The sequence below is a fragment of the Scyliorhinus canicula genome, chromosome 17, assembly GCF_902713615.1.
Source record: "Scyliorhinus canicula chromosome 17, sScyCan1.1, whole genome shotgun sequence".
NCBI classification, from domain to species: domain Eukaryota; kingdom Metazoa; phylum Chordata; class Chondrichthyes; order Carcharhiniformes; family Scyliorhinidae; genus Scyliorhinus; species Scyliorhinus canicula.
In genome coordinates this window covers 6,186,941-6,214,376 of record NC_052162.1, presented here as the reverse complement: position 1 = coordinate 6,214,376, position 27,436 = coordinate 6,186,941, and the positions used below count along the sequence as shown (strand labels likewise).

The following is a 27,436-nucleotide window of genomic DNA, read 5'->3' as shown; positions in this document are numbered from 1 at the left end:
AGGAAGTGGAAGGGTGGGTTAGCAAGTTTGCCAATGACACGAAGGTTGGTGGAATTGTAGATAGTGTCGAGGGTTGTTGGAGGTTAAAACAGGACATTGACAGGATGCAGAGCTGGGCTGAGAAATGGCAGATGGGGTTTAACCTTGATAAATGTGAAATTATACATTTTGGAACGTCGAATTTGAATGCTGAATACAGGGTTAAAGGCAGAATTCTTGGAAGTGTGGAGGAACAGAGGGATATTGGGGTCCACGTACATAGAGCCCTCAAAGTTGCCACCCAGGTTGATAGGGTTGTTACGAAGGCGTATGGTGTGTTTGCTTTCATTAACAGGTGGATTGAGTTTAAGAGCCGCGAGGTTTTGCTGCAGCTTTATAAAATTCTAGTTAGACCACACTTGGAATATTGTGCCCAGTTCTGGTCGCCTCATTATAGGAAGGATGTGGATGCTTTGGAGAGGGTCCAGAGGAGATTTACCAGGTTGCTGCCAGGACTGGAGGGCATGTCTTATGGAGAAAGGTTGAGGGAGCGAGGGCTTTTCTCACTGGAGCGAAGAAGGCAGAGAGGTGACTTGATAGAGGTGTACAAGGTGATGAGAGGCATGGATAGAGTGGATAGCCAGAGGCTTTTCCCCAGGGTGGAAATGGCTGTCATGAGGGGACATAATTTTAAGGTGATTGGAGGAAGGTATAGAGGAGATGTCAGAGGTCGGTTCTTTAGACAGAGAGTGGTGGGTGTATGGAATGCACTGCTAGCGGAGTTGGTGGAGTCAGAGTCATTACGGACATTTAAGTGACTCTTGGACAGGCACATGGACAGCAGTAAATTGAACGGGTATAGGTTAAGTTGATCTTAGGTTCGGATAAATGGTCGGCACAACATCGTGGGCTGAAGGGCCTGTACTGTGCTGCACTGTTCTGTGTTCAACTCACTCCCTACACCATAACGCAGAATAGCAGCCATGTGTACCATGTCCAAGAGGCACTGCAGGAACTCACCAAGGCTCCTGAAGTAGCACCTTCCAAACCCACGACCACTACCATCTAGAAGGCCAAGGGCAGCAGACACATGGGAACCCCTCCAGCAGCCTCTCATCATCCTGGCCATTCCTTCACTGTCGCTGGGTCAAAAACCTGGAACACGCTCCCAACAGCACTGCAGTTGTACCTACACCACATGGGCTGCACCACCACCTTCTCAATTAGGGATGGATAATAAATGCTGGCCTAACCAGCAACACCAACACTCCATGATTAAATAAAAATAAAACGAATTTGCAAATAAATGACAGAGGAGTGTAATTCTAATGGGGGACTTGAATTATCCAACCGTATGCTGGGATAGGAGTGCAAAGGGACAAGAGTGGTCAGAGTTGCTGGAAGGCATTCCAGATGGTTTTCTGAAGCAGTACGTTTCCAATCCAACGAGAGGGCAAACAGTTTCGGACCTGGTTCTGGGGAGTTGGTTGGGCCACGTGGATCAAATAACTGGGAGAGCATTCAGGAGATAGTGAACACTGGCCAAGGAAAAGGACAAGGAACAATTCAGAGCAGGGATAAGTGATTGGAGGAAAGTCAACTTTGATGGAATGAGAATGCGTCCCTGATGAGTTCTCCCACATGCAGCTGGTGAGTACCGGGTGGAAGGTGAATCCGGAGTCCAATATTTTAATGAAACATTAGGCTTATTTAAAGATTCAGATCTGGATCTTGCCCAGAGAGGCCGAAATCCAGATCGCGCCGGGCGGAAGGAGGCGGTTAACTCCCACGAGCCTTCGCTCCGGACATGGAACCCCATATGGGTCTCACGTGCAATTCACCCAGTTCTGTGCCAGTCACAACGGGTGCGCTGAATGGCACCCAGAGAATAAGAGAGGGGCGAACCAGGCGGGAGGCCAAGGCCATAGCCAGTCATGTAATGGAGATGGGATGACAATTAAGCTGAGAGTGGGCGGTAGCCACTGAGTAAGATGTGGGACTGGTTGCTTCCAGGTCTGGGAGGGTAATAGGTCAGCAGAGGAACTGATGTTACCCAGCGGCGACACCAATCTGATTTTCCCTCTGTCTCTCTCTCACCCCTCGCAGGTCACCGAGCAATGTGATATGGAGCCAGTGGAGCTGGCTATTCTTCCTAACACAGCACCGACTCCAGCAGCAATGAGCGGAGGCACCCAGGGAAGACTCAGCAGAGTGACCAGGGGACCACACGGGCAGGCTTCAGGGCCGAAAGCATACAGAGGGCACAATGGCGCAGAAGGAAACCGGTGGGGGGGGGGGGGGGGGGGGGGGGGGGGGTGGAGGACCCGAGAGTCCTTCCTGGAACTGTCGGACAACATGTGCAACAGGAGAGTCCGCCTCATCAGGGAGACTGTGCGGTACCTGTATTACATCTTGGCAGACTTGACGCCACTTGGCGGAAGTGGACACCCATTCCCTGTGGCCTTGAAGGTCACAGCATCCTTCATTCTTTACACGATGGGGTCATTCCAGGCCTCCATGAGTCACCTTTTTCAAAAATTAATTTACAGGATGTGCAAGTCGCTGGTTAGGATGCCATTTATTGCCCATCCCTAGTTGCCCCTCAGAAGCTAGTGGTGAGCTGTCTTCTTGAACTGCTGCAGTCCTTGAGGTGTAGGTACACCCAGAGTGCTGTTAGGGAAGGTGTTCCAGTATTTTGACCCAACGACAGTGAAGGAACGGCGATATATTTCCAAATTAGGGTGATGAATGACTTCGAGGGGAAATGAAATTAAATGAAATGAAAATCGCTTATTGTCACGAGTAGGCTTCAATAAAGTTATTGTGAAAAGCCCCTAGTCGCCACATTCCGGCGCCTGTTCGGGGAGGCTGGTACGGGAATCGAACCGTGCTGTTGGCCTGCTTTAAAAGCCAGCGATTTAGCCCAGTGAGCTAAACCAGTCCCTTTGAGCTAAACCAGCCCCTTTGAGCCCCCTCGCCAGGTGGTGGGGTTCCCAGGTATCTGCTGCTCTTGTCCTTCTAGATGGTAGTGGTCGTGGGTTTGGAAGGAGCTGTCTGAGGAACCTTGGTGAGTTCCTGCAGTGCATATTGTAGATGGTACAAACGGCTGCCAGTGTTTATCGTGGTGGAAGGGTTGATTGTTTGTGGAGGGAGGAGCTTTTGTCCTGGATGGTATTGAGCTGCCTGAGTGTTGTTGGAGCTGCACTCATCCAGGCAAGTGGAGAGTATTCCATCACACTCCTGACTTGTGCCTTGCAGGTGGTAGACAGGCTTTTGGGGGGGGGTTCAGGAGCTGAGTGGCTCGCCATTGGATTCTTAGCGTTAGACCTGCCCTGGTAGTCACCGTATTAATATGGCTAGTCTAAGGCAGCATGGTGGCATAGTGGTTAGCACTGTTGCCTCACGACACCATGGTCTCAGGTTCACTCCCGGCTCTGAGTCACTGTCTGTGTGGAGTTTGCACATTCTCCCCGTGTTTGCGTGGGTTTCGCCCCCACAACCCAAAGGTGTACAGGCTAGGTGGATTGGCCACAATAAATTGCCCCTTAATTGGAAAAAAATTAAGTGGGCACTCTAAATTAAAAACAAAATATGGCTAGTCCAGTTCAGTTTCTGATCAATGGTAACCCCCAGGATGTTGGTTATGGAGGATTCTGTGATGGTAATGCCATTGAATATCAAGGGGTGACAGTTAGATCTCCTAGGAGATGGCCATTGTCTGGCGCTTGTGTAACTTGCCACTTGTCAGCCCAAGCCTGGATATTGTCTGGGTCTTGTTGCATTTGGACACGGACTGCTTCATTATCTGAGGAGTGGCGAAAGGTGCTGACCATACAGTCATCTGCAAACATCCTCACTTCTGACCTCATAATGGAAGTGAGGTCATTGATGAAGCAGCTGAAGATGGTTGGGCCAAGGACACTATCCTGAGGAACTCCTGCAGTGATGTCCTGAAGCTGAGATGATTGACCTCCAACCAACACAACCAATTTCCTTTGTGCCGGGTATGATTCCAACTAATGGAGAGTTTAATCCACTGATTCCCATTGACTCCAGTTTAGTTCAGGCTCCTTGATGCCATACTCATACCAATGCTGCCTTGATGCCAAGGGCAGTCACTCTCACCTCAACTGCGGCATTCAGCTCTTTTGTCGATGTTTCAACCAAGGCTGGAATGAGTAAGTGCCGCTTGATAGCACTGTTGATGATTTCTTCCATCACTTTGCTGATGATGGAGAGTAAACTGATAGGGCGATAATTGGCTGGTTGGATTTGTCCTGTTTCTTGTGTACAGGACGCACCTGGGCAATTTTCCACATTGCCAGGTAGATGCCAGTGTTGTAGCTGCACTAGACAGCCTGGCTAGGGGTACAGCAAGTTCTGGAACACAAGTCTTCAGTACGATTGCCAGAATATTGCCAGGGCCCATAGCCTTTGTGGTATTCAGTGCCTTCAACCCTTTTTTGATATCATATGGAGTGAATCATATTAGCTGAAGGCTGGCATCTGTGATGCTGGGGACCTCCGGAGGAGACCGAGATGGATCATCCACTCGGCACTTCTGGCTGAAGATTGTTGGGTATGTCTCAGCCCTGTCTTTTGCACTGATGTGCTGGGCTCCTCCATCATTGAGGATGGGGATATTTGTGGAGCTTCCACCTCCAGTGAGTCGTTTAATTTTAAAAAACATTTTGAGTACCCAATTCAGTTTTTCCAATTAAGGGGCAATTTAGCGTGGCCAATTCACGTACCCTGCACATCGTTTGGGTTGTGGGGGTGAAACCCACACAAACACGGGGGGGGGGAATGTGCAAACTCCACACGGACAGTGACCCAGAGCTGGGATCAAACCTGGGAACACGGCATTATGAGGCAGCAGCACTAACCACTGCGCCACCGTGCTGTGAGTCATTTAATTGTCCACCACCATTCACGGCTGGATGTGGCAGGACTAAGATCAGATCTGTTCATTGTGGAATCGCTTAGCTGTCCATCACTTGCTGCTTCTGCTGTTTGGCACACAAGTAGTCCTGTGTTGCAGCTTCGCCAAGTTGACACCTCATTTTTCGGGATGCCTGGGTGTTGCTCCTGGCATGCTCTCCTGCACTCTTCATTGAACCAGGGTTGATCCCCTGGCTTGGTGGTAATGGTAGAGTGGGGGATATGCCAGGCCACAAGGTTTCAGTTTGTGGTTGAATACAAACTTGCCGCTGACGGCCCACAACACCTCATGGATGCCCAGACTTGAGATGCTAGATCTGTTTGAACTTTATCCCATTGAGCACGGCGGTTGTGTCACACAATATGATGGAGGGTATCCTCAATGTGAAGATGGGACTTTGCCTCCAAAAGGACTGTGCGGTGGTCACTTCTTCCAATATTGTCATGGACAGATACATCTGCGGCAGGCAGATTGGTGAGGATGAGGTCAAGTATGTTCTTCCCTCTTGTTGGTTCCCTCACCACCTGCTGCAGTCCCAGTCTAGCAGCTATGTCCTTTCGGACCCAGCCAGCTCAATCTGTGGCGGTACTACCGAGCCACTCTTGCTGATGGACATTGAAGTCCCCCCACCCAGCGTATATTCTGTACCCTTGCCACCCTCAGTGCTTTCTCCATGTCTGAGTGAAGTTCCGTGCTCCATTCCTGTGTCCCTTATCTCTCGAGGGTGGTCTCGGATTCATTGAATCATGCCTGAGTCCTCTCACTGTGTGGACCAGGCTGTCTGCCTGACGTTGAGGGCCAGTGAGAAGAACTTTGTCCTGATGGGCAGAAGCGCTCTGCCACCGGGAGGAGGGTTCAAAAATATAAGCTGTGAAGCTGGTGAGCAACAATAACATTTCATTAAGTGACAAGTGCAGATGTAACAAGGGATAATGACTCCCAACTACCTAACTTCGTCCATGACCATGTCGTTCACTGTAACTATTTGGACTTGTGATCCCTCCAAATATGGATCACAATGAATCCACCAAATTGCAAAGTCTGTCAAATGTTGAAAATGAAAAATCACTTATTGTCACGAGTAGGCTTCAATGAAGTTACTGTGAAAAGCCCCTAGTCGCCACATTCCGGCGCCTGTCCGGGGAGGCTGGTACGGGAATCCTACCGTGCTGCTGGCCTGCTTGGTCGGCTTTAAAAGCCAGCGATTTAGCCTGGTGAGCTAAACCAGCCCCTGAAGATGGCAGCACGGTGGCACAAAGGGTTAGCCCTGCTGCCTCACGGCGCCAAGGTCCCAGGTTTGATCCCGGCTCTGGGTCACTGTCCGTGTGGAGTTTGCACATTCTCCCCGTCTTCGCGTGGGTTTCACCTGCACAAACCAAAAGGTGTACAGGTTAGGTAGATTGGCCACACTAAATTGCCCCTTAATTGGAAAAAATGAATTGGGTCCTCTAAATTTATTTAAAAAAAACAATGCAATGAAGTTACTGTGAAAAGCCCCTACTCGCCTACACCTGTTTGGGTACACTGAGGGAGAATTCAGAATGTCCAAATTAACTAACAGCACGTCTTTCAGGACCTGTGGGGTGAAACCGGAGGAAACCCACGCAGAAACGGGGAGAACGTGCAGACTCCGCACAGTGATCCAAGCGGGAATCGAACCTGGAACCCTGGTGCTGTGTAGCAACAGTGCTAACCACTGTGCTACCGTGCTGCCCATGGGCTCTTTCTTGCTCTGACCTCCCACTGCTTTTTTGGCTTTCCCTCCCTCTCTCTCTCTTTGATCTCGCATTGCTTTTTTGGGCTTTACCTCCCTCTCTCTGAGCTTCCGCTGCTTTATCAGCTCTCTCTCTGTCCTCGAACTCCCACTGCTCATCGTTCCATTGGTTCTTTCGCCAATTACCCGAGGTGAATTGGACATGCTAAAATTTCACATTAGTGTCCAAAGATGTGTAGGTTAGTTGGAGTTATGGGGCTACGGTGATAGAGCAGGGAAGTGGGACTAAGTAGGGAGTTCTTTCAGAACTTTGGTGCAGTCCTGATGGGCTGAATGGCCTCCTTCTGCACTGCAGGAATTCTATGGATTCATATAGAACATAGAACATAGAGAAATACAGCACAGAACAGGCCTCTTGGCCCACGATGTTGTGCCGACCTTTTGTCCTAGGTTAATCATAGATCATAGAATTTTGGACACTAAGGGCAATTTTTCATGGCCAATCCAGCCAACCTGCACATCTTTGGACTGTGGGAGGAAACCGGACCCCCGGAGGGAACCCACACACACACAGGGAGAACGTGGAGACTCCACACAGACAGTGACCCAAGCCGAAATCGAACCTGGGACCCTGGAGCTGTGAAGCAATTGTGCTAACCACTGTGCTACCCTGCTGCCCTTAAGAACAAATTAATCTACACTCCATTATTCTACCATAATCCATGTGCCTATCCAATAGCCGCTTGAAGGTCCCTAATGTTTCTGACTCAACTACTTCCACAGGCAGTGCATTCCATGCCCCCACTATTCTTTGGGTAAAGAACCTACCGCTGACATCCCCTCTATATCTTCCACCATTTACCTTAAATTTATGTCCCCTTGTAATGGTTTGTTCCACCCGGGGAAAAGTCTCTGACTGTCTACTCTATCTATTCCCCTGATCATCTTATAAACCTCTATCAAGCCACCCCTCATCCTTCTCCGTTCTAATGAGAAAAGGCCCAGCACCCTCAACCTTTCCTCATAAGACCTACTCTCCATTTCTGGCAACATCCTGGTAAATCTTCTTTGCACCTTTTCCAAAGCTTCCACATCCTTCCTAAAATGAGGTGACCAGAACTGCACACAGTACTCCAAATGTGGCCTTACCACGGTTTTGTACAGCTGCATCATCACCTCATGGCTCTTATATACATATATATATATATATATAAAATCTGTGCCTTTTGGTAAAAGATGCTCCAACTAATGGAGCCAGTTTTTCCCTCTGTACTGTATTAAAATGCCTCAACATGTTTAACATCTATCTTAAATCTCCCTTTAACATATTCTGCTCAGGGCAGCACGGTGGCGCAGTGCATTAGCCCTGCTGCCTCATAGCACCAAGGTCCCAGGTTCGATCCTGGCTCTGGGTCACTGTCCCTGTGGAGTTTGCACATTCTCCCCGTGTCTGCGTGGGTTTCGCCCCCACAACCCAAAGATGTGCAGGGTAGATGAATTGGCCGCGCTAAATTGCCCCTTAATTGGAAAAAATGAATTGGGTACTCTGAAAAGAAAATTTTTTTAAAAGCATACTCTGTTCAATGGAGTACGATCACAACTTAAATTTTTTACATCAGATGACATAGGATGGAAGGCACAGAAACAGGTAGAGGTAAAGTTATCATAGTCCCCACTGACCATAGGCTGCTTTCCCCTTTGAGGGGGAGAGCTGACTGGTGGTGGTTTAACCCGAGGGTCACCTCAGGCGAGGGGCAAGTTCGAGAAGGCGGAGCCTTCATGGATAACCTCAGCCAGGGTGGCACGGTCATTTACGTGGACCATTCGTAATGACACCTGGGGGATCTGCCAGGCCATTAGAGACCCCCCCCCCCGTTATGAGTGGCATGGTAGTGCAATGGTTAGCACTGCTGCCTCACGGCGCCGAGGACCCGGGTTCGATCCTGGCCCCAGTTCACTGTCCATATGGAGTTTGTCTATTCTCCCCGTGTCTGCGTGGGTTTCACCCCCACAACCCAACGATGTGCAGGATAGGTGGATTGGCCACACTAAATTGCCCCTTAATTGGAAAGCAAAAATAACCTCAGCCTGTACAGGAATTAAACCCATGTTGCTGGCCTTGCTCGGCATCAGCTGTCTAGCCAACTGAGCTCACACCTCCACATCACCAGCATCCCTCATCCCATCTCGACGCAACATTCAAATGAAATGTCCTCTGAACCCTCTCCAAGGCCTTCAACAGAACATATAATAATAATAATCTTTATTGTCACAAGTAGGCTGACATTAACACTGTAATGAATTTAAAGCCCCTAGTCGCCACACTCCGGTGCCTATTCGGGAACACAGAGGGAGAATTCAGAATGTCCATTTCACCTAACAGCACGTCTTTCAGGACTTGTGGGAGGAAACCGGAGCACCCGGAGGAAACTCACGCAGGCACAGGGAGAACACGCAGAATCCGCACAGACAGTGACCCAAGCTGGGAATCGAACGTGGAACCTGAGTGATAGGACCATAAGACATAGGAGCAGAATTAGGCCACTCGGCCCATCAAGTCTTCACCGCCATTCAAGCATGGTATGGACAACAAATGATTACCTTGCCAGCGACGCTCACAAGCCATTAATAAATAAAGCACATCTTTTTGAAAGCTCAGTTAAATAATTTAGATCTGTGATCACTGACATTTCCCGAGCCAGGTGTAGAAAGCAATCTGGTGCAAGGGTAGTGAGTGGGGTTAAGATACAGATTAGTCATGGCCTCATCGAGTAGCAGAGCAGGCTGAGGGGGCAGAAAGGCTCCCCACCCACCCTTCCGTCCTCCAAACAGCTGGTGGGTTTGACTTTAAGAAAGGTCAGAGTTCGAGAAACTTAATTAAACCCCAGTTATATTCAGATTGGCAAAAATACAGAAGCAGCGCAGTGTCTCATTCAGCGCGCAAATTACCATTGTAATAATGTGAGATTTGGCGACTTATTATCAGCCTCAATTCTCACACAGGCGCTTGTACATTGAAGGAGCGTGTGGCACAGAGAGAGAGAGAGAGTGAGAAAATCGGAAATGTACATTTGGACCTCAAGTAACGTGGCAAAGGGTATTTGCAAATAACAGTGCTAGACTCAGCACTTTCATTGTCTGCAGAGTTCTGTTTCCCTCTGATATGAAAATTCAATTATTTTACAGGCAGACCTCACCATTCTCCCATCATCTCGCTGACAAGCAGTCTAAGTGTGGTGGCTGGTGCAGCTGGGCAGGTTTGCTGACTAGATAGCACTCTGCTGCATTCTGGAATATGACATTATTTTTTTTTGGGAGACTTGGGCACACATACACACACACACACACACACAGGCGAGATTACCGGAAGATCTTTGCATTCAGTGAGCAAAAATTAATCAACTCAACACTCGCATTATCCAGTGTCTGTAATTTTGTCTTTTAATCTACATATTGATTTTCTCGTTTTTAAAAAAAAAATGTTTAATTTCCTGCAGAAGCTGATATTAATCGTATATTTAAAATGTTAAATGCTGCCAGGGTGTATTATTCAGACCAGCACAGGCACATGAATATGTAATGTCGTTTCGTAGGATACAGTGGGTTAACAATAGTTGTTTTTGCATCCTTAAAAAGATGTCTGAACTCCTTAAAGAGATAGGATCTGTTTCTGAGTAACCTATTCTTGCCTCTGCGCTATTTCCTGCACAGCCTTGGCCAATTTTCACCTCTCTCCTCCTGTTCCCCAAACAGGTTATTTTTGCAGGAGTGCAGATGCATATTAAAGAGGCCTCCTCCCAGTGTACATTAACTATGCGGAGCATTGACAGCAAGTGTCGTCAAGCTGAATGCAGCTGTTTGCATATTGTGCCCTTGTCAATTTGAGGAGGCCCACCATTGCTTCGGGGTGAGGGGGGGGTGGGGAGGGGGGCAGGATGCTGGTTGGTGAGGGGTGGTGGAGAATGGTCTGGGGGAGGGGCGGGGGGGGGGGGGGGGGGGGGGGTTGTGTTATGACACTGGGCACAGGTGAATTTAATTTAACCCTTTAGTCCCAAACGGCAACATGACAGAAAAATGTCAGAAATATGATTGGATATTGAGAAAGAGTGAAACAATGATTTATCAGATTCATTCTGGGTACGTGAGTGAAAGCATGTTCATCTGGAATGAGAAGGTTACAATAATGACTTGCATTTATATAGTGTCTTTAATGTAGTAAAATGGGGGTGGGGGCGGCACAGTTGGCACTGCTGCTTCATGGCGCTGAGTTCAATCCCGACTCCGGATCACTGTCCGTGTGGAGTTTACATATTCATAGATCATAGATCATAGAATTTACAGTGCAGAAGGAGGCCACTGGGCCCATCGGGTCTGTACTGGCCCCCGGAAAGAGCACCCCACCCAAGCCCATCTATCTCCTCTTTTCTGCGTGGGTCTCACCCCCACAAAGATGTGTAGGTTAGGTGGGGTAATGGTGATGGGGAGGGGGGGGGGGGGGGATGTGGGCCTGGATAGGGTGCTCTTTCAGAGAGTCGGAGCAGACTCGATGGGCCAAATGGCCTCCTTCTGCACTGTAGGGATTGTAAGATTATCCTAAGCAATTTGGAGTGTTGACCCAAAGCTTGGCCACCGAGATTGGTTGCAAAGAGTGTCTCAAAAGAGGAGTGAGGAATTTTTAATTATTTTATGGGATGTCACTGGGTCAGCATTTACTACCCATCCGCATTTGCCCTTGAGGGGGCATTGAGAGTCAACCTGGTCACAGTGGGTCTGGAGTCACATGTAGGCCAGACCAGGTAAAGGACAACAGATTTCCTTCCCTGAAGGATATTAATGAACCAGGCGGGTTCAGTCAGAAAACCAGCGCATTTCTCCCCAGAGAAACAGACAGGTTTCCCAATGAGATCTATTCTTTATTTGTTCATGGGGTGTGGGCACTGCTAGCTGGGTCAGGATTTATTGCCCATTTCCGAGGGTATTTAAGAGTCAACTGCAATTCCCATTTTATTTTGAACGGGGGGGGGTGTTTTGCCTCAGGATTGTGAGGGGCGGGGGCAGCACGGTGGTGCGTGGTTAGCACTGCTGCCTCATGGCGCCGAGGTCCCAGGCTCCGGGTCACTGTCCGTGTGGAGTTTACACTTTCTCCCCGTGTCTGCGTGGGTTTCACCCCCACAACCCAAAGATGTGCAGGGTAGGTGGGTTGCCAACGCTAAATTGCCCCTTAATTGGAAAAAATGAATTGGGTGATCTAAATTTAGAAAAGAAAAAGGATTGGGGGCGGGGCCTAAACACACGGGCAAGCCCGGCTTCACATGGTGTCGGTTTTGAACGATGCCCCAACCTCGGACTGAAGTTAAGGCCTCCCTCCCCCTCCACGGACATTGGAGCCCCCCCCCCCCCCACCCACAATCACTGATCACCGGCATCAACCCCCTCCACCGCCACCACCCCAAGAATCATTGCCATCACCCACTCCCCCTTTCCCTGGCCAAAGATCGCAGGCATTGGGGCCCGACCGATGGATCTCGCTATAGGCCCAGCCCCTTGGGCCCGGCCCCTTGGGCCCGGCCCCTTGGGCCCTACTATGGCCTCTGAGCCCGCTTTCATGCCTGGTCTCCCTTTGCACAGACCAGCAGTGCTTCCCATTGGCCCCACGTCACACCGGCAGGTGGGAACATTGCATGTTCCCTGAAGATTAGGCGTGAAGCTGATTTCTAATTTATAAAACCCATTTAAATGTATGGAGCGCCCAGGAACAATGTGAACTACGCCTGGCGAATATTCTGTTTCAGGCCCATCCCGGAATTTTCCAGACATAGCGGGATTTGCACCGGGTGCAACGCGGCCGGGAAAATTGTCCCCAAAGAGCTTCAGGGAGGGAATTCTGGAGTTCAGAGCCTCGGCAGCTGAGTGGTGGAGAGTTCAAAACCAGGAATGCTCAAGAGGCCAGAATGAGAGGAGCTAAGGGGATTGGGAGAGACTGGAAAAGGTTACAGGGAAACCCGAATAATTTACAAAACCATGTATGAAGGAGGACATTAGAAGAATTATTTTCACAGAGAGGATTATGGGAACGTGGAAGGCCTTGGCGTTGTGGTTATTAATAATAATAATTGCTTATTGTCACAAGTAGGCTTCAATGAAGTTACTGTGAAAAGCCCCTAGTCGCCACATTCTTGCGCCTGTTTGGGAGGCTGGTACGGGAATTGAACCTGCACTGCTGGCCTTGTTTTCCATTACAAGCCAGCTGTTTAACTCACTGTTCTACTGTATTGGCACAGGGGCAATCACTCAGAAGAGAATCAGATTAATAATTGAAGGAAAAGAATATGAGAAGGACTCTTTGAAATTGGATCACAATCAGAGATCCCTTTCAGTGTGTAGTAGGAGGCCATTCAGCCCATCATGTCCACACAGACTTTCTAAAGAGTACTCTGTCCCCGTACCCCACCCAACCCTTTGGACTCGTCTTCAAAAATAAATTTAAAATACCCAATTCAATTTTTTTCCAATTCAGGAGCAATTTAGCCTGGCCAATCCACCTAACCTGCACATCTTTGGGCTGTAGGGGCGAGACCCGTGCAGACACGGCAAGAATGTGAAAACTCCACACGGACAGTGTGCCAAGGCCGGGATATTAGATATGGCTTAATTCCCGTCGCAGAGACGAGAGCACCGAATCTAGCTTATGTTTCAAATGTCTTAGTGTTGCAGATAATATCCATGTTCCTCGAACATTTATACGGGTAGCACCAGCTAGACCAGGCATGGGCCGCTGAGATGATAGTCCTGATATTGAAAACTTACAGAAGGAAACAATCTAAAGATGCATCTTGAGGATTTCCAGTGATGGTACTGTGAGTATTTCCTTTGGTAGCTTGTTACATGGTGCGATTGATTTTGGGAAGAAAGGCTTTTGGTACTGTGTCCTGGAAACAATGGGCCTGATTCTCTGCTCCCCGAACCCGAAATCGCGATCAGCGATGGGGTGAAGAATCCATTTTGACGTCCATATCGGGAGCGGCGCCGGATTTACTGATTCTCCACACCCTGAAACCCGCCCCGATTATCCACGGCCTCAGGCCATTAGCTGAGACCCGCCCCACAATGCTCCGTCCCGATCGGCCGAGTTCCCGTCGGCGTGGGTTACATGTGCTCAAACAAACTGGAAACCTTACGTGGCAGCTGCGGACTCAGTCTGGGGCCGCCACAATCGGAGAAGGGCCGAACTGCGGGCGGAGAAGGGCCAAACTGCGGGCGGGGGGGGGCTTCATTTGGGGCCTGGGGCACTGTGCGCGGGTGGTCCGGGGCACGCGAGAAGTTGAAGGCGGGCACTAATTTTGCGGTCCAGGTGCGGGGCTGAGTGCATGGAGTATGGCGCGGCCACTGCAGGCCGCAGCTGTGCACATGCGCGGCCACGGAACCGGAAGTGATGAGGGCCATATCAGCAGCTAGAACTGCGAGCTCAACACTGCCTCCCTGCTAGCCCCCAGCAAAACGGGGAATCGGTGGCCTATTTTCGCCAGTTTCCCTGGCGTAAAAGCCCACCGTTTTTCTTCATAGAATTTACAGTGCAGAAGGAGGCCATTCGGCCCATCGAGTCTGCACCGGCTCTTGGAAAGAGCACCCTACCCAAGGTCAACACCCCCACCCTATCCCCATAACCCAGTAACCCCACCCAACACTAAGGGCAATTTTGGACACTAAGGGCAATTCATCATGGCCAATCCACCTAACCTGCACATCTTTGGACTGTGGGAGGAAACCGGAGCACCCGGAGGAAACCCACGCACACACGGGGAGGATGTGCAGACTCCGCACAGACAATGACCCAAGCTGGAATCGAACCTGGGACCCTGGAGCTGTGAAGCATTTGTGCTAACCACAATGCTGCCGTGCTGCCCCAGCGTGGGAACTTAGTCTCCAAAATTGAGAATACGTCCCCATATTTCTAGTTTATGTGGATGGTTGCCTCGTGTATTTTCTGAAATGAAGTATCCCTATCAATTCACCAGTCAGGGCAGTTATCTATTTGGAGCTCTGTGCCTCATGTGGAACTAATCTAAATAATACATGTTTTCCTTTTTCTAAAAAAAAAACTTAATGGGCTGTATTCTCTTTTGGCGGGATCCTCCGCTATGCTGGCGGCACACTCACACCCGTGCAAATTCCTGACAGCGTGGAGATGCTCACAATGGGAAACCCCATTGGCCAGCAGCCGGGAAGGAGGCTCCTGCTGCCAGTGGAGGAGCACAAAACGGGTGCGGCGGGGCAGAGAATCCCACCCAATATCTTTCCTTAGACAAGGTGTCCAACTATACACCATTCTTCAAGGGCCTCTTCCGGCTGAACTGTTTCGGAATCAACAGTGGTCATGTTACAGTTCTTTGCATTAAATATATCTTTCTCCAAGGACAAGGAGTAAATGTACAATTATAGTAACAGCTTACAATGAACTGTTACCGTAACAGCAGAATGTAACAAGATGGCAGCGTGGTGTAATGGAAGGTGACAGCTTGGTGTGCTTTGACATGACAGCGTTATATAATCATACATGACAGTACAAATGGAAACCTACTGTGATCTGCACAGAAATAATTTCGGGGAGGTTTTGCAAGTGAAGTCTTCAATCTTTAAAAATCTCACAAAACATATAAGCCTGTAAATTAAGTTTGGCAATATTTATAGATGAACACTTAATGGAATCAGATGACATTGTCTGTTAGTTTCATGTAGGTGTGAACCGACTCATTTTGAGGAGTTTATTTAATTACTAAATTATCAGGAAACAAAATGTTGCAGGATCACATTGAGCAATCATCCTGTTAATATTGCCAGCAGTCTTTTATAGGTCCTTTTTTCAATTGCCCCACCACCCACTTCACACACTTGCTGCCTTTCTGATGTTTTTAAAAAAAAAATTTAGAGTACCCAATTATTTTTTCCAATTAAGGGACAATTTAGCGTGGCTAATCCACCTATCCTGCACATCTTTGGGCTGTGGGGGTGAAACCCACGCAGACACGGGGAGAATGTGCAAACACCTCACGGACAGTGACCCAGAGCCGGGATTCGAACCCGTGTCCTCAGCGCCGTCCTTTCTGATGTTCAATATACTTAAATCAATTTTGGATGAGATTGAATTGTTGTTACCTGTTCCATGCAGAGTATATCTGTCTTCGTGCAAAAAGAAAATTGTACAGTCTTGGGGAAGTTTTTAGTGTCTTTAAAATTTCTAATCGGCAGGATAAGGCTCATGGAGATGGGGCTCTTAGAGATGGGGATGATGGAGATAGGGCTCATGGAGATGGGGATGATGGAGATGGGACTCATGGAGATGGGACTCATGGAGATAGGTCTGATGGAGATGGGACTGATGGAGATGGGACTCATGGAGATGGGGATGATGGAGATGGGGATGATGGAGATGGGACTCATGGAGATGGGGCTGTTGGAGATGGGGATGATGGAGATAGGGATAATGGAGATGGGACTCATGGAGATGGGGCTGATGGAGATGGGGCTGATGGAGATGGGACTGATGGAGATGGGGATGATGGAGATGGGACTCATGGAGATGGGGCTGATGGAGATGGGGCTGATGCTGATGGGATGCATGGAGATGAGGTCTATGGAGATGGGGTCCATGGAGATGGGGCTCATGGAGATGGGGCTGATGGAGATGGGACTGATGGAGATGGGGCTCAAGGAGATGGGGCTCATGGAGATGGGACTCATGGAGATGGGGCTGTTGGAGATGGAGCTGTTGGAGATTGGACTGATGGAGATGGGGCTCATGGTGATAGGGCTCATGGAGATGGGGATGATGGAGATGGGACTCGTGGAGATAGGGCTCATGGAGATGGGGCTCATGGAGATAGGGCTGATGGAGATGGGGATGATGGAGATGGGACTGATGGGGATGGGGCTGATGGAGATGGGGCTAATGGAGATGGGGATGATGGAGATGGGACTCATGGAGATGGGGCTAATGGAGATGGGGCTGATGGAGATGGGACTGATGGAGATGGGGCTCATGGAGATAGGGCTGATGGAGATGGGACTGATGGAGATGGGACTGATGGAGATGGGGCTCATGGAGATGGGGCTCATGGAGATGGGGCTCATGGAGATAGGGCTCATGGAGATGGGGATGATGGAGATGGGGCTCATGGAGATAGGGCTGATGGAGATGGGGATGATGGAGATGGGGCTGTTGGAGATGGGGTCCATGTAGATGGGGCTGATGGAGATGGGGCTGATGGAGATGGGGCTAATGGAGATGGGGATGATGGAGATAGGACTCATGGAGATGGGGCTAATGGAGATGGGGCTGATGGAGATGGGACTGATGGAGATGGGGCTCATGGAGATGGGGCTCATGGAGATGGGGCTCATGGAGATGGGGCTCATGGAGATGGAGATCATGGTGATAGGGCTCATGGAGATGGGGCTGATGGAGATGGGGCTGATGGAGATGGGACTGATGGAGATGGGACTCATGGAGATGGGGCTTTTGGAGATGGGCTCATGGTGATAGGGCTCATGGAGATGGGGCTCATGGAGATAGGGCTCATGGACATGGGGATGATGGAGATAGGGTCATGGAGATAGGGCTCATGGAGATGGGGATGATGGAGATGGGTCTGATGGAGATGGGACTGATGGAGATGGGACTCATGGAGATGGGGCTCATGGAGATGGGGCTGAGGAAATGGGACTCATGGAGATGGGGCTGATGGAAATGGGACTCATGGAGATGGGGCTGATGGAGATGGGGCTGATGGAGGTGGGACTCATGGAGGTGGGGCTCATGGAGATGGGGTCCATGGAGTTGGGGATCCTGCGTTTGGGGCTCATGGATTCGTGTAGTGTGGATGAAGAAACCTCAGCGACTTACAATATACATTCATGACTTAGACAAAAATAGTAATGTGTTCATGTTTGGTGGTGATATCTAAGCAGTGAAGAGGACACAAAGCGACTGCAGAGATACTGCGGGGAGGTTAAATGAATGGACAACAGGGTGTCATATGGAGGATCATTTGGAGAAATATGTTCCTTTGGTAGTAATAATAAAAATGCTGAATATTTGTTGTTAAATGGCATCAAACTTTTAAATGTTGATGCTCAAGTAGACTTGTGTGAATTTGCAGAAGGAATACTGAAAGATAGCCTGCAGATACAGCAAGTAATTAGGAAGGACTTTATTGCAAAGGATTAAAAATATGAAAATTGGGAAGTTTGTTACAGTCGGAAAAGGCTTTGATGACACCACACGTGATACACAGTTTTGGTCCTCATATCTAATGGAGAACATTAATTGGTGGCAGCATTGTGACGTTTTACTAGACCGGTTGCTGGGGAGACAATGTTGTCCTATGATGGCTGGGCCTGTATCGATTGGAGTTTAAGATTGAGATGTGATCAAATTTAAACATATAAGATCCTGCAGGGGTTTGACAGGGAGGATGTTGAAAGGATGTTTCCACTTGTGGGAGAGATTGGAACTCCGGAACACAGTTTAAAAATAAGGGGCTGGATTCTCTGATTTTGACGCGATGTCTCCACAACGGCCTGGGAAAGGTGGCGTTTTATGACTGAAAAAATGGTGTAAAATGGCCACCGATCCTCTATTTGGCTGGGGGCTACCAGGAAGGCAGCGTAAAGCACCCAGCTCCAACTGAATACGCCCGGAGGATTGCAGAGTCCATGGCCGCGCATGCGCATGGCAGCGGCCAGCAAAATAGTGCCCACCCTTTGTCCAGCTCACCCCCGAACAGTGTCCCCAGCCCCTGGCAAAGTCCCCCCTCCCGTGGATCGTCCCTCCCCCCAACTGTGGCGGCGCCGGATGAGACCATGAGAGACTCACGCCGTCGGGAACTCGGGCCAGTCGGGGGCGGAGCATCAGGGGGGCGGGCCTCTGGGAACGTCCTGAGACCATTGATACGTCACGCAGCATACTCTCCGAGTGCGCCGCGGAGCATCGCGAGAGCGGTGCCACCCCCAATCTGATTGAAAACTTTGATTCTCCGGTCGATCGCCGAACACGATTTTGCCATCGGCGAACGGAGAATCCGGCCCAAAAGGGTCTCCTATTTCAAGCCGAGTTGGATTTCTCTCAGAGGGTTGTGAATCTTTGAAACTCTCTTCCTCAGAGTGGTGGAGATGGGGGTCATTCAATATTTTTAAGTCAGAGGTGGATAGATTCTTAACTCACAAGGGAGTTACTGAGGAATGTGGCGTTAAGGTTATAATCAGATCTGCCATGACCATATCGAGTGGTGGAGCAGGCTCGATGGGCCGAGTGGCCTACCCCTGCTCCTTGTTCATATGTTGGTGGTTTCTGCACATGAAATGAAAAAAACGAAGTGAAAATCGCTTATTGTCACAAGTAGGCTTCAAATTAAGTTACTGTGAAAAGCGCCTAGTCGCCACATTCCGCGCCTGTTTGGGGAGGCTGGTACGGGAATTGAACCGTGCTGCTGACCTGTCTTGGTCTGCTTTCAATGCCAGCAATTTAGCCCTATGCTAAACCAGCCCCTAATTACATGTTTGTATAAGAGGCTGAGTAAATTGGGCCTATATTGTCTGGAGTTTTCAAAGGTTCAAAACGGTTCGATCCCGGCCCCGGGTCACTGTCCATGTGGAGTTTGCACATTCTCCCCGTGTCTGCATGGGTCTGACCCACACAACCCAAAGATGTGCAGGGTAGGAGGATTGGGGCCACACTAAATTGCCCTTTAATTGGAAAAAATTAATTGGGTACCCTAAGTTTTTAAATAATAGTAAATAAAGTTTCTGAAGGAGTTTGACATGGTAGACAATAACAAGTTATTTGCCCTGAATGGGAATGGAATCATAAAATTTACAGTGCAGAAGGAGGCCATTTGGCCCATCGAGTGCGCACCAGCCCTTACAAAGAGTACCCTACTCAAGCCCACGCCTCTACCCTATCCCTGTAACCCCCACCTAACCTGTTTTTTTTGGACACTAAGGGCAATTTATCATGGCCAATCCACCTAACCCACACAGCCTCATGGTAGCATGGTGGTTAGCATCAATGCTTCACAGCTCCAGGGTCCCAGGTTCGATTCCCGGCTGGGTCACTGTCTGTGTGGAGTCTGCATGTCCTCCCCGTGTGTGCGTGGGTTTCCTCCGGGTGCTCCGGTTTCCTCCCACAGTCCAAAGATGTGCTGGTTAGGTGGATTGGCCATGCTAAATTGCCCGTAGTGTAAGGTTAATGGGGGGATTGTTGGGTTACGGGTTACGTGGGTTTAAAGTAGGGTGATCATTGCTCGGCACAACATCGAGGGCCGAAGGGCCTGTTCTGTGCTGTACTGTTCTATGTTCTATCTTTGGACTGTGGGAGGAAACCGGAGCACCCGGAGGAAACCCACGCAGACATGGGGGGAACATGCAGACTCCGCAGAGACAGTGACCCAAGCTGGGAATCGAACCTGGAAACCTGGAGTTATGCAACAACTGTGCTAACCACTATGCTACCATGCTGCCCCTAGGAAATATAGGAAAAGGAGGCATGGTCTCAGCAGAAAGGTTCAATCATTTCAGATGGAGATCAGGAGGAATTTTATCACTTTGACTGGAGTGAACCTTTAGAATTCTCTATCCCATTGATTCATGGATGCTCCATTGTTGAGGATATTTAAGACTTAGCTGGACAGGTTTTTGACCCATCAGGTAATCAAGCAAATTGGGGAACATACAGGGAAGCGGAGTTAAGGTGGTAGATTAGATAGGATCACATCGAATGGTGAAGCAGGCCTGAGGGGCCGAACAATCCTCCCATGCTCCTACTTCCTATTTTCTTAAAGTTTTGAAACTGAGATTGGTAGATTTTTGTTCGCAAAGGGAATTAAGGGTTGCAGAAACAATGGATGCATGAAGCTATCACTTCAAAAAGTATTGCATCCGCTGGAAAGTGCTTTGACATGTCCGGCTGCCATGAGAAGCACCATGTAAATGCAACTCTTTCTTCATTTTATGATGCAGAGCATCTGTAGCGTAATTGAATGGTGGAGCTGGTGGATGACCTGACTTGTCCCTTTCACTTTGCCTGTCACCATTATTTGAAGAAACACCCAACTCGATTCACTGATAACCAAATTCAGGGAAGGCTGTTATTATAGAACAGTACAGCACAGAACAGGCCCTTCGGCCCTTGATGTTGTGCCGATCAATGATCACCCTACAAGCCAACGTATCCATCCTATTCCAGTAACCCAACAACACCCCCATTAACCTTATTTTTTAGGACACTAAGGGCAATTTATCATGGCCAATCCACCTAACCCGCACATCTTTGGACCGTGGGAGGAAACCGGAGCACCCGGAGAAAACCCACGCACACACGGGGAGGACGTGCAGACTCCGCACAGACAGTGACCCAAGCCGGGAATCGAACCTGGGACCCTGGAGCTGTGAAGCATTTATGCTAACCACCATGCTACCGTGCTGTTAAATGCCCTCAAGGTGACCTGGTTAAGCAGTTGGTTTTGAGGGTAAAACAGCAATGGCTCCGAACATGCCTTGCATCCCGAGAACAACTGAATAAAGAAGACGACACAGTCATTTCTCAAGATACAGTTAAGGAGCAAAATATAGCCATGCCTTCCTTTTAGAGATTAATCGTATGTAGTCACTATGAAAGGATAAACACGAGGGAGTTATGTGTTTTCTGAAAGAGGACAATGAAAATATTCACACCATTGGCACATTGGAGTAGACAATGGCCTGGAATCCTGTGCGTATATGCATTGTTTCTGCTCAGATGAATTAACCATGAACCACAACAGAAATAATCTGGATTTTATCAGCAGATCTTGAAGACCATTTCCCTTGAAATAAAATGTGGCTTTACAAAGATTTAACGTGGCCTTCACAGCCTTTTGAACATTGGCCTTTTTAAAAGTGGATTCCATGAGCATTATCCATCTCCCTGTGTCTTTAAATCCACCATCTGTGCCCCAGCCCCTGGTAGAAGCAGGATTATGACTCTATTATGACGTGATCAAGACTTGGCATCCTAAATATCATCCACTGGAATCGAAACCAAAAAAACAAATGAAATTTGAAGGGAACATTCATAGAATTTACTGTGCAGAAGGAGGCCATTCAGCCCATCGAGTCTGCACCAGCTCTTGGAAAGAGCACCCTACCCAAGCCCACACCCCCACCCTATCCGCATAACACAGTAACCCCACCCAACACTAAGGGCAATTTTGGACACTGAGGGCAATTTATCGTGGCCAATCCACCTAACCCGCACATCTTTGGACTGTGGGAGGAAACCGGAGCACCCGGAGGAAACCCACGCACACACGGGGAGAACGTGCAGACTCCGCACAGACAGTGACCCATGCCGGGAATCAAACCTGGGACCCTGGAGCTATGAAGCAATTGCGCTAACCATTGTGCTACCGTGCGGGTATGCTAAAGCACTGGGGTGAAGTTTATATGCCCCCGGTGGGCATGTTTCCCACTGAGGGGGTGGGTGTGTAAAATAGTGTGGGGGCCCATGCCACCACATTCCTGCACAAGATGGGAGCTGGGCATGAAGTCAGCAACACGTCCACCATATTAAAATATATAATTAAGGTTCAATTAGGCTTGTTGTCAAACCAATTGACCCTGATAATATGCTGCCCACTTCATCAATTGTTTAGCATGGGCAGCGAGGTGAGAACAGGAAGGCCGAGGTGGGGCAGCAAGTGGGGTGTTGCACGTCGAGGTCTGCCCTTTGGCAATCATGGCCCCTTTAGGTTGACCCCCACCCACCTTCGGTCCTACCCGCTCCCTCCCTTGAACCCACCCTCTTCCACCTCCCACCCCTGTCTACAACCCACTCAAACCCTGCGAGGCCCAAGACCCCGGGCCTACCTACTCTGGGAGTCCGTGGGCCTTGACATTCTTTTCCTTCTTGGCAGCAGCCACCTTCCTGGAACTGTAGGGAAAGATGGAGCTGTCAGTCAACCTGATTGGCTGACAGCTCCAGAGGTCAGGAATTCTGCCCCAATGAAGTGCAGAAGTCCCTTTCAGCCATCATTAATCCACTTGATCACACTTCATGGCTGTGGAAGGGTTCAGCTCCACATAGACCTTGTTTCCTTTTTAAAAATAAATATAGAGTACCCAATTCATTTTTTCCAATTAAGGGGCAATTTAGTGTGGCCAATCCATCTACCCTGCACATGTTAGAGTTGGGGGGGTGAGACCCACGCAGACACGGGGAGAATGTGCAAACTCCACACGGACAGGACCCAGAGGCAGGATTGAACCTGGGTTCTCAGCGGCATGAGGCAGCAGTGCTAACCACTGCGCCTTATAGACCTTGTTTCCTGGGGAGGGGGGGGGGGTGAGGTGCTCTCCATACCGCCCTTTCTGAGTACAATTTAGCACATTGATTTAAGGTCATTGACACAAAGAGCCAGAGAGCGATGAGGGGATGATTCATGCTCTTGGATTAAATGTTCGCATATTACCCTGGTAACTATTATCTGAATATTTTTTGCGCTATCTTGCCGTGAGGCATCATTAAAGCTGCACCATATTCAATCCCGGCCCCAGGTCACTGTCCATGTGGAGTTTGCACATTCTCCCCGTGCCTGTGTGGGTCTCACCCCCACAACCCAAAGATGCACAAGGTAGATGGATTGGCGACACTAAATTGCCCGTTAATTGGAATAAATACTGACCCAATCAGAAACCACAACACACTGAATGGGAATTGCCTGGGAAGTTTGAACTTCCGATGGAAAATTACACGACTCCCTCCCAGGCCCTCCAGAAAATTCTCCAAATTTGAGGTTAGAGTCAGAGACTTTGGACAGTCCAACTTACTTATCTGGATAGGTAGCCAAGAAACGTTAGGCAAATTAAAACCTAGCCTGGGTAGGTCAACTGACCCCTCCATCACTCACATTGACCCCCACAGACTAACCCCTCAAACCCCCTGGCTAATCCCCTTACACCCCAATAACAGACCACAACCCAACTACCCACTCTGATGCCCCGACTAACCCCCAACCTGACATGACTACCCCCAGATCCACCTGCCCATTCATCCACCTACCAACCCACTCACCCACCTACCACCCTATGCACCTGCCAACCCACTCTTTCCTGAATGGCTTGTTCCTGTGCTGTACTTTGCTTTGTTCTTTGTACTCACCCTAACACTTTACCCAGCCTACCCCCTTACATACTTACCTTACCCACCCTAACCCCTCACCTGCTTACCTTATGCAATTACCCCTCCCCCACAAGTTTTCAAGGCAGTTTGGGGATATTTAAACACTGTACTCCCCAGAATGTAGCAGCTAGTGCCGTAAAGAGAGAGTATAGTGTGGCTTCTGGGTGGTTCCCTGCATTGCTCCCTATGAGGTTTGCTGCACTGGGTCAGATATGAAGGGCCGTTCACCTGAAGATCACTCAGAAATATCGGAGGAAGGTAAGCGTTTAATTTTTTTGTTTGATCTGGGTTGGAAATAGAGTTAGCGATGCTGTTTGGACGATCTGGAGATTGATGGCATCCATTTTGCCAAATAAACCAGCGGATCAATTCAAGGACAATTAGCGGCATGGTGGTTAGCACTGCTGCTTCACAGCATCAGTGACCCGGGTTCAATTCTGGCCTCAAGTGACTGTCTGGAGTTTGCGTGTTCTCCCAGTGTCTGCGTGGGTTTCATCCGGGTGCTCTGGTTTCCTCCCACAGTCCAAAGATGAGCAGGTTAGGTGGATTGGCCATGATAAATTGCCCCTGAGTGTCCAAAGATGAGCAGGTTAGGTGGATTGGCCATGATAAATGACCCCTTAGTGTCCAAAGATGTGCAGGTTACGTGGATTGGAAGGACGGGATGTGGCGCAGTGGTTAGCACTGGGACTGCGGCGCTGAGGACCCAGGTTCGAATCCCGGCCCTGGGTCACTGTCCGTGTGGAATTTGCACATTCTCCCCATGTTTGCGTGGGTTTTGCCCCCACAACCCAAAGATGTGCAGGTTAGATGGATTGGCCAGGCTAAATTGCCCCTTAATTGGAAATAAAAATAATTGGGCACTCTAAATTTTAAAAAAGGTTAGGTAGGTTGGCCATGATAAATTGCTCCTTAGTGTCTGAAGATGTGTGGTTTAGGTGAGGTTGCAGTGTTATGGGGATAAGGCAGAGGAGTGGGCCTGGGTAGGGTCTGTGCAGACTCAATAGGCCAAAAGGCCTCCTTCTGCAGTGTTGGGAGTCTACTTGTATGAAAAATTGGATATATAGGAACAACTTTTGGGGGAAAGGGTTCCTGATTAACTTTGTATGACGTCACCCCCTGAACAGCCTAGCTTCAATGTTAAGATGATGCCCTTTTGATCTGGAGTTTATTACCATAGTTTCTCTCCAATTACTCTATCAAATCCTTTAATCAGTTGGAAACACCTCAGTCAGGTCACCCCCTCAACTTCTATACTTTCTAAAAATTCCAATTAAGGGGCAATTTAGCCTGACCAATCCACCTACCCTGCACATCTCTTTGGGTTGTGGGGGTGAGACCCACGCAAACACGGGGAGAATGTGCAAACTCTACACAGACAGTGACCCAGGGCCGGGATCGAACCTGGGTCCTCGGTGCCGTGAGGCAGCAGTGCTCGCCACCGTGCCGCCCTTTAATTTTCTATACCCAAGAGAATGCAAGACAAGTCTTTGGAGCCTATTCTCGTAATTTAACCCTTCAAGCCCCAGTATCATTCTTGTAAATCAAGCCGGGTCATGATTGCCCCATCAGTCGTGCCCTGACTTCAGTTTTTGAGAGTAGCAAATTTGGACACCAATCAATTTATAGCTCATTGACCCTTTGAACCTCAGGGCCTGTGGTACGAATAACCGGCCTGAAAAGAAAATCAAATCAAATATGCTAAAGTAGGTATTTTAGGAGTGCAATCTTGCTGACTTTTCCACAAACTGCTCTCGGAGTATTTTAATTACAATTTTGTCGTGTTCATATGAGATCCCAACCTGCAGTTCATTCATCATTAATTTCAATTTTGATAAAGTCTGAAGCTTTATCAGAGAAGCTGCACCAAATTCTGGCAGAGAATATAATTGGATTAGCTTTCACATCTGACAGTGTCTTTCTACAATTCTGTGACAGAATCGGTCTGAAGCGAAAACCGACTGCAGATTAATATGCAAAAAGGTGCCCAACTCCAACTCTTTCTGATTTCCTTAGACTGAGATAATAAAGTACAGCTACAGGATAATTTACTCTCCACACTATTTGTGCTCCATGGATCTCATTCAAAAATAGACATTTGCCAGAAGATGGTGGACTCTGTTTCACAGCGAGCGTTAGGGGATGGCACGGTGGCGCACTGGTTAGCACTGCTGCCTCACAGCGCCGGGGACCCGGGTTCGATCCTGGCCCCGGGTCACTGTCCGTGTGGAGTTTGCAAATTCTCCCCGTGTCTGCGTGGGTTTCACCCCCAGAACCCAAAGATGTGCAGGCTAGGTGGATCGGACATGCTAAGTTGCCGCTTAATTGGAAAAAAACAATTGGGTACTTTAAATTTTGAAAACATTTTCTCGTTTCCCAAATAATTATTACTTGCATTATTTGCATATTGGTTGAGTTGGAGATGAATGCTGTTGGATATTTCATGCAAACTATTGTGAGATAATGGCTAAATCACCCAAACCTCCTCAAAAATCATTCTCTTCTGCCTCACCTCACCCCAGCCCTCTATTTCACTTTGTGATCCACAAAGCAATGCATTTTCTTACATCTTCCAGCGTCTATGAAACGTTGCAGAAATTCACAATTTATCACATTGTGCTTGGTAATTGTTTAATGCCACCCATTGCTAATCTCTTGATGTGTACCCAGTTCTAAGCACACGTAATGCATCATTTTAAAGATAATCCTCGAACGATACTGTGAAATAAAACACAGTGAGGATTCATATTAATTTGATGAACTTTCCAAAAGATAACATATTTAAACTGGTGTTAACAGGTAAGCATGGAGCTGGAAGGTGATGTCCTGAATAATACATTTTTCAAGTAGTCTCTAAATTCTGTTTCAACGAGTTTACTCCACCCTTTAGAAGCCATTTCCTTTTAATATTTATAACAAGTCATTTCCATTGTCACTGCTCGGTTTGTGCCAAGTGAAAGAAGCTCACGCATAATTACAATGAAATACAAGACAACACGACAGTAAACAGGTGAGAATACACTTCAATCTCTTGTTAATGTCTTTTCACCATAGATATTTAGATGAATTGGTGTTTTTCTACAATTAATGCTTCTGCCAACCAAAAGCTTGGCTCCCGTGCTGGGCTCCAAAGTCTAAATTCTGAAATTCCCCTCCCATGTAAAACTCTCCTCTCGTTACCTCTTTCCTTAAATTTTAGAGTACCCAATAATTTTTTCCAATTAAGGGGCAATTTAGCGTGGCCAATCCACCTATCCTGCACATCTATTGGGTTGTGGGGGCGAAACCCACGCAGACACGGGGAGAATGTGCAAACTCCACACGGGCAGTAACCCAGGGCCGGGATTCGAACCCGGGTCCTCAGCGTCGTCGGCAGCAATGCTAACCACTGTGCTGCCCTTCTCTTTCCTCTTTAAGATGCTTTTTGAATCCGGCTCTGGGTCACTGTCTGTGTGGAGTTTGCACATTCTCTCCGTGTTTACGTGGGTTTCGTCCCCACAACCCAAAGATGCGCAGGGTAGGTGGATTGGCCACGCTAAATTGCCCCTTGATTGGACAAAATGAATTGGGTACTCTAAAAAAAAATTTT

General features: G+C 48.6%; 1 protein-coding gene across 1 annotated transcript in view; it reads left to right on the top strand.

Annotated features, from left to right (window-relative positions):
* The window catches only part of LOC119952385 (protein qua-1-like), a 41,361-nt gene extending 24,112 nt beyond the window's left edge, over window positions 1–17,249 (top strand). The window contains exon 2 of the mRNA XM_038776092.1: window positions 15,802–17,249. Coding sequence (XP_038632020.1) covers window positions 15,802–17,249 — 1,448 coding nt within the window. The remainder of the gene's footprint in view (window positions 1–15,801) is intronic.
* Window positions 17,250–27,436: the final 10,187 nt, after the last annotated feature.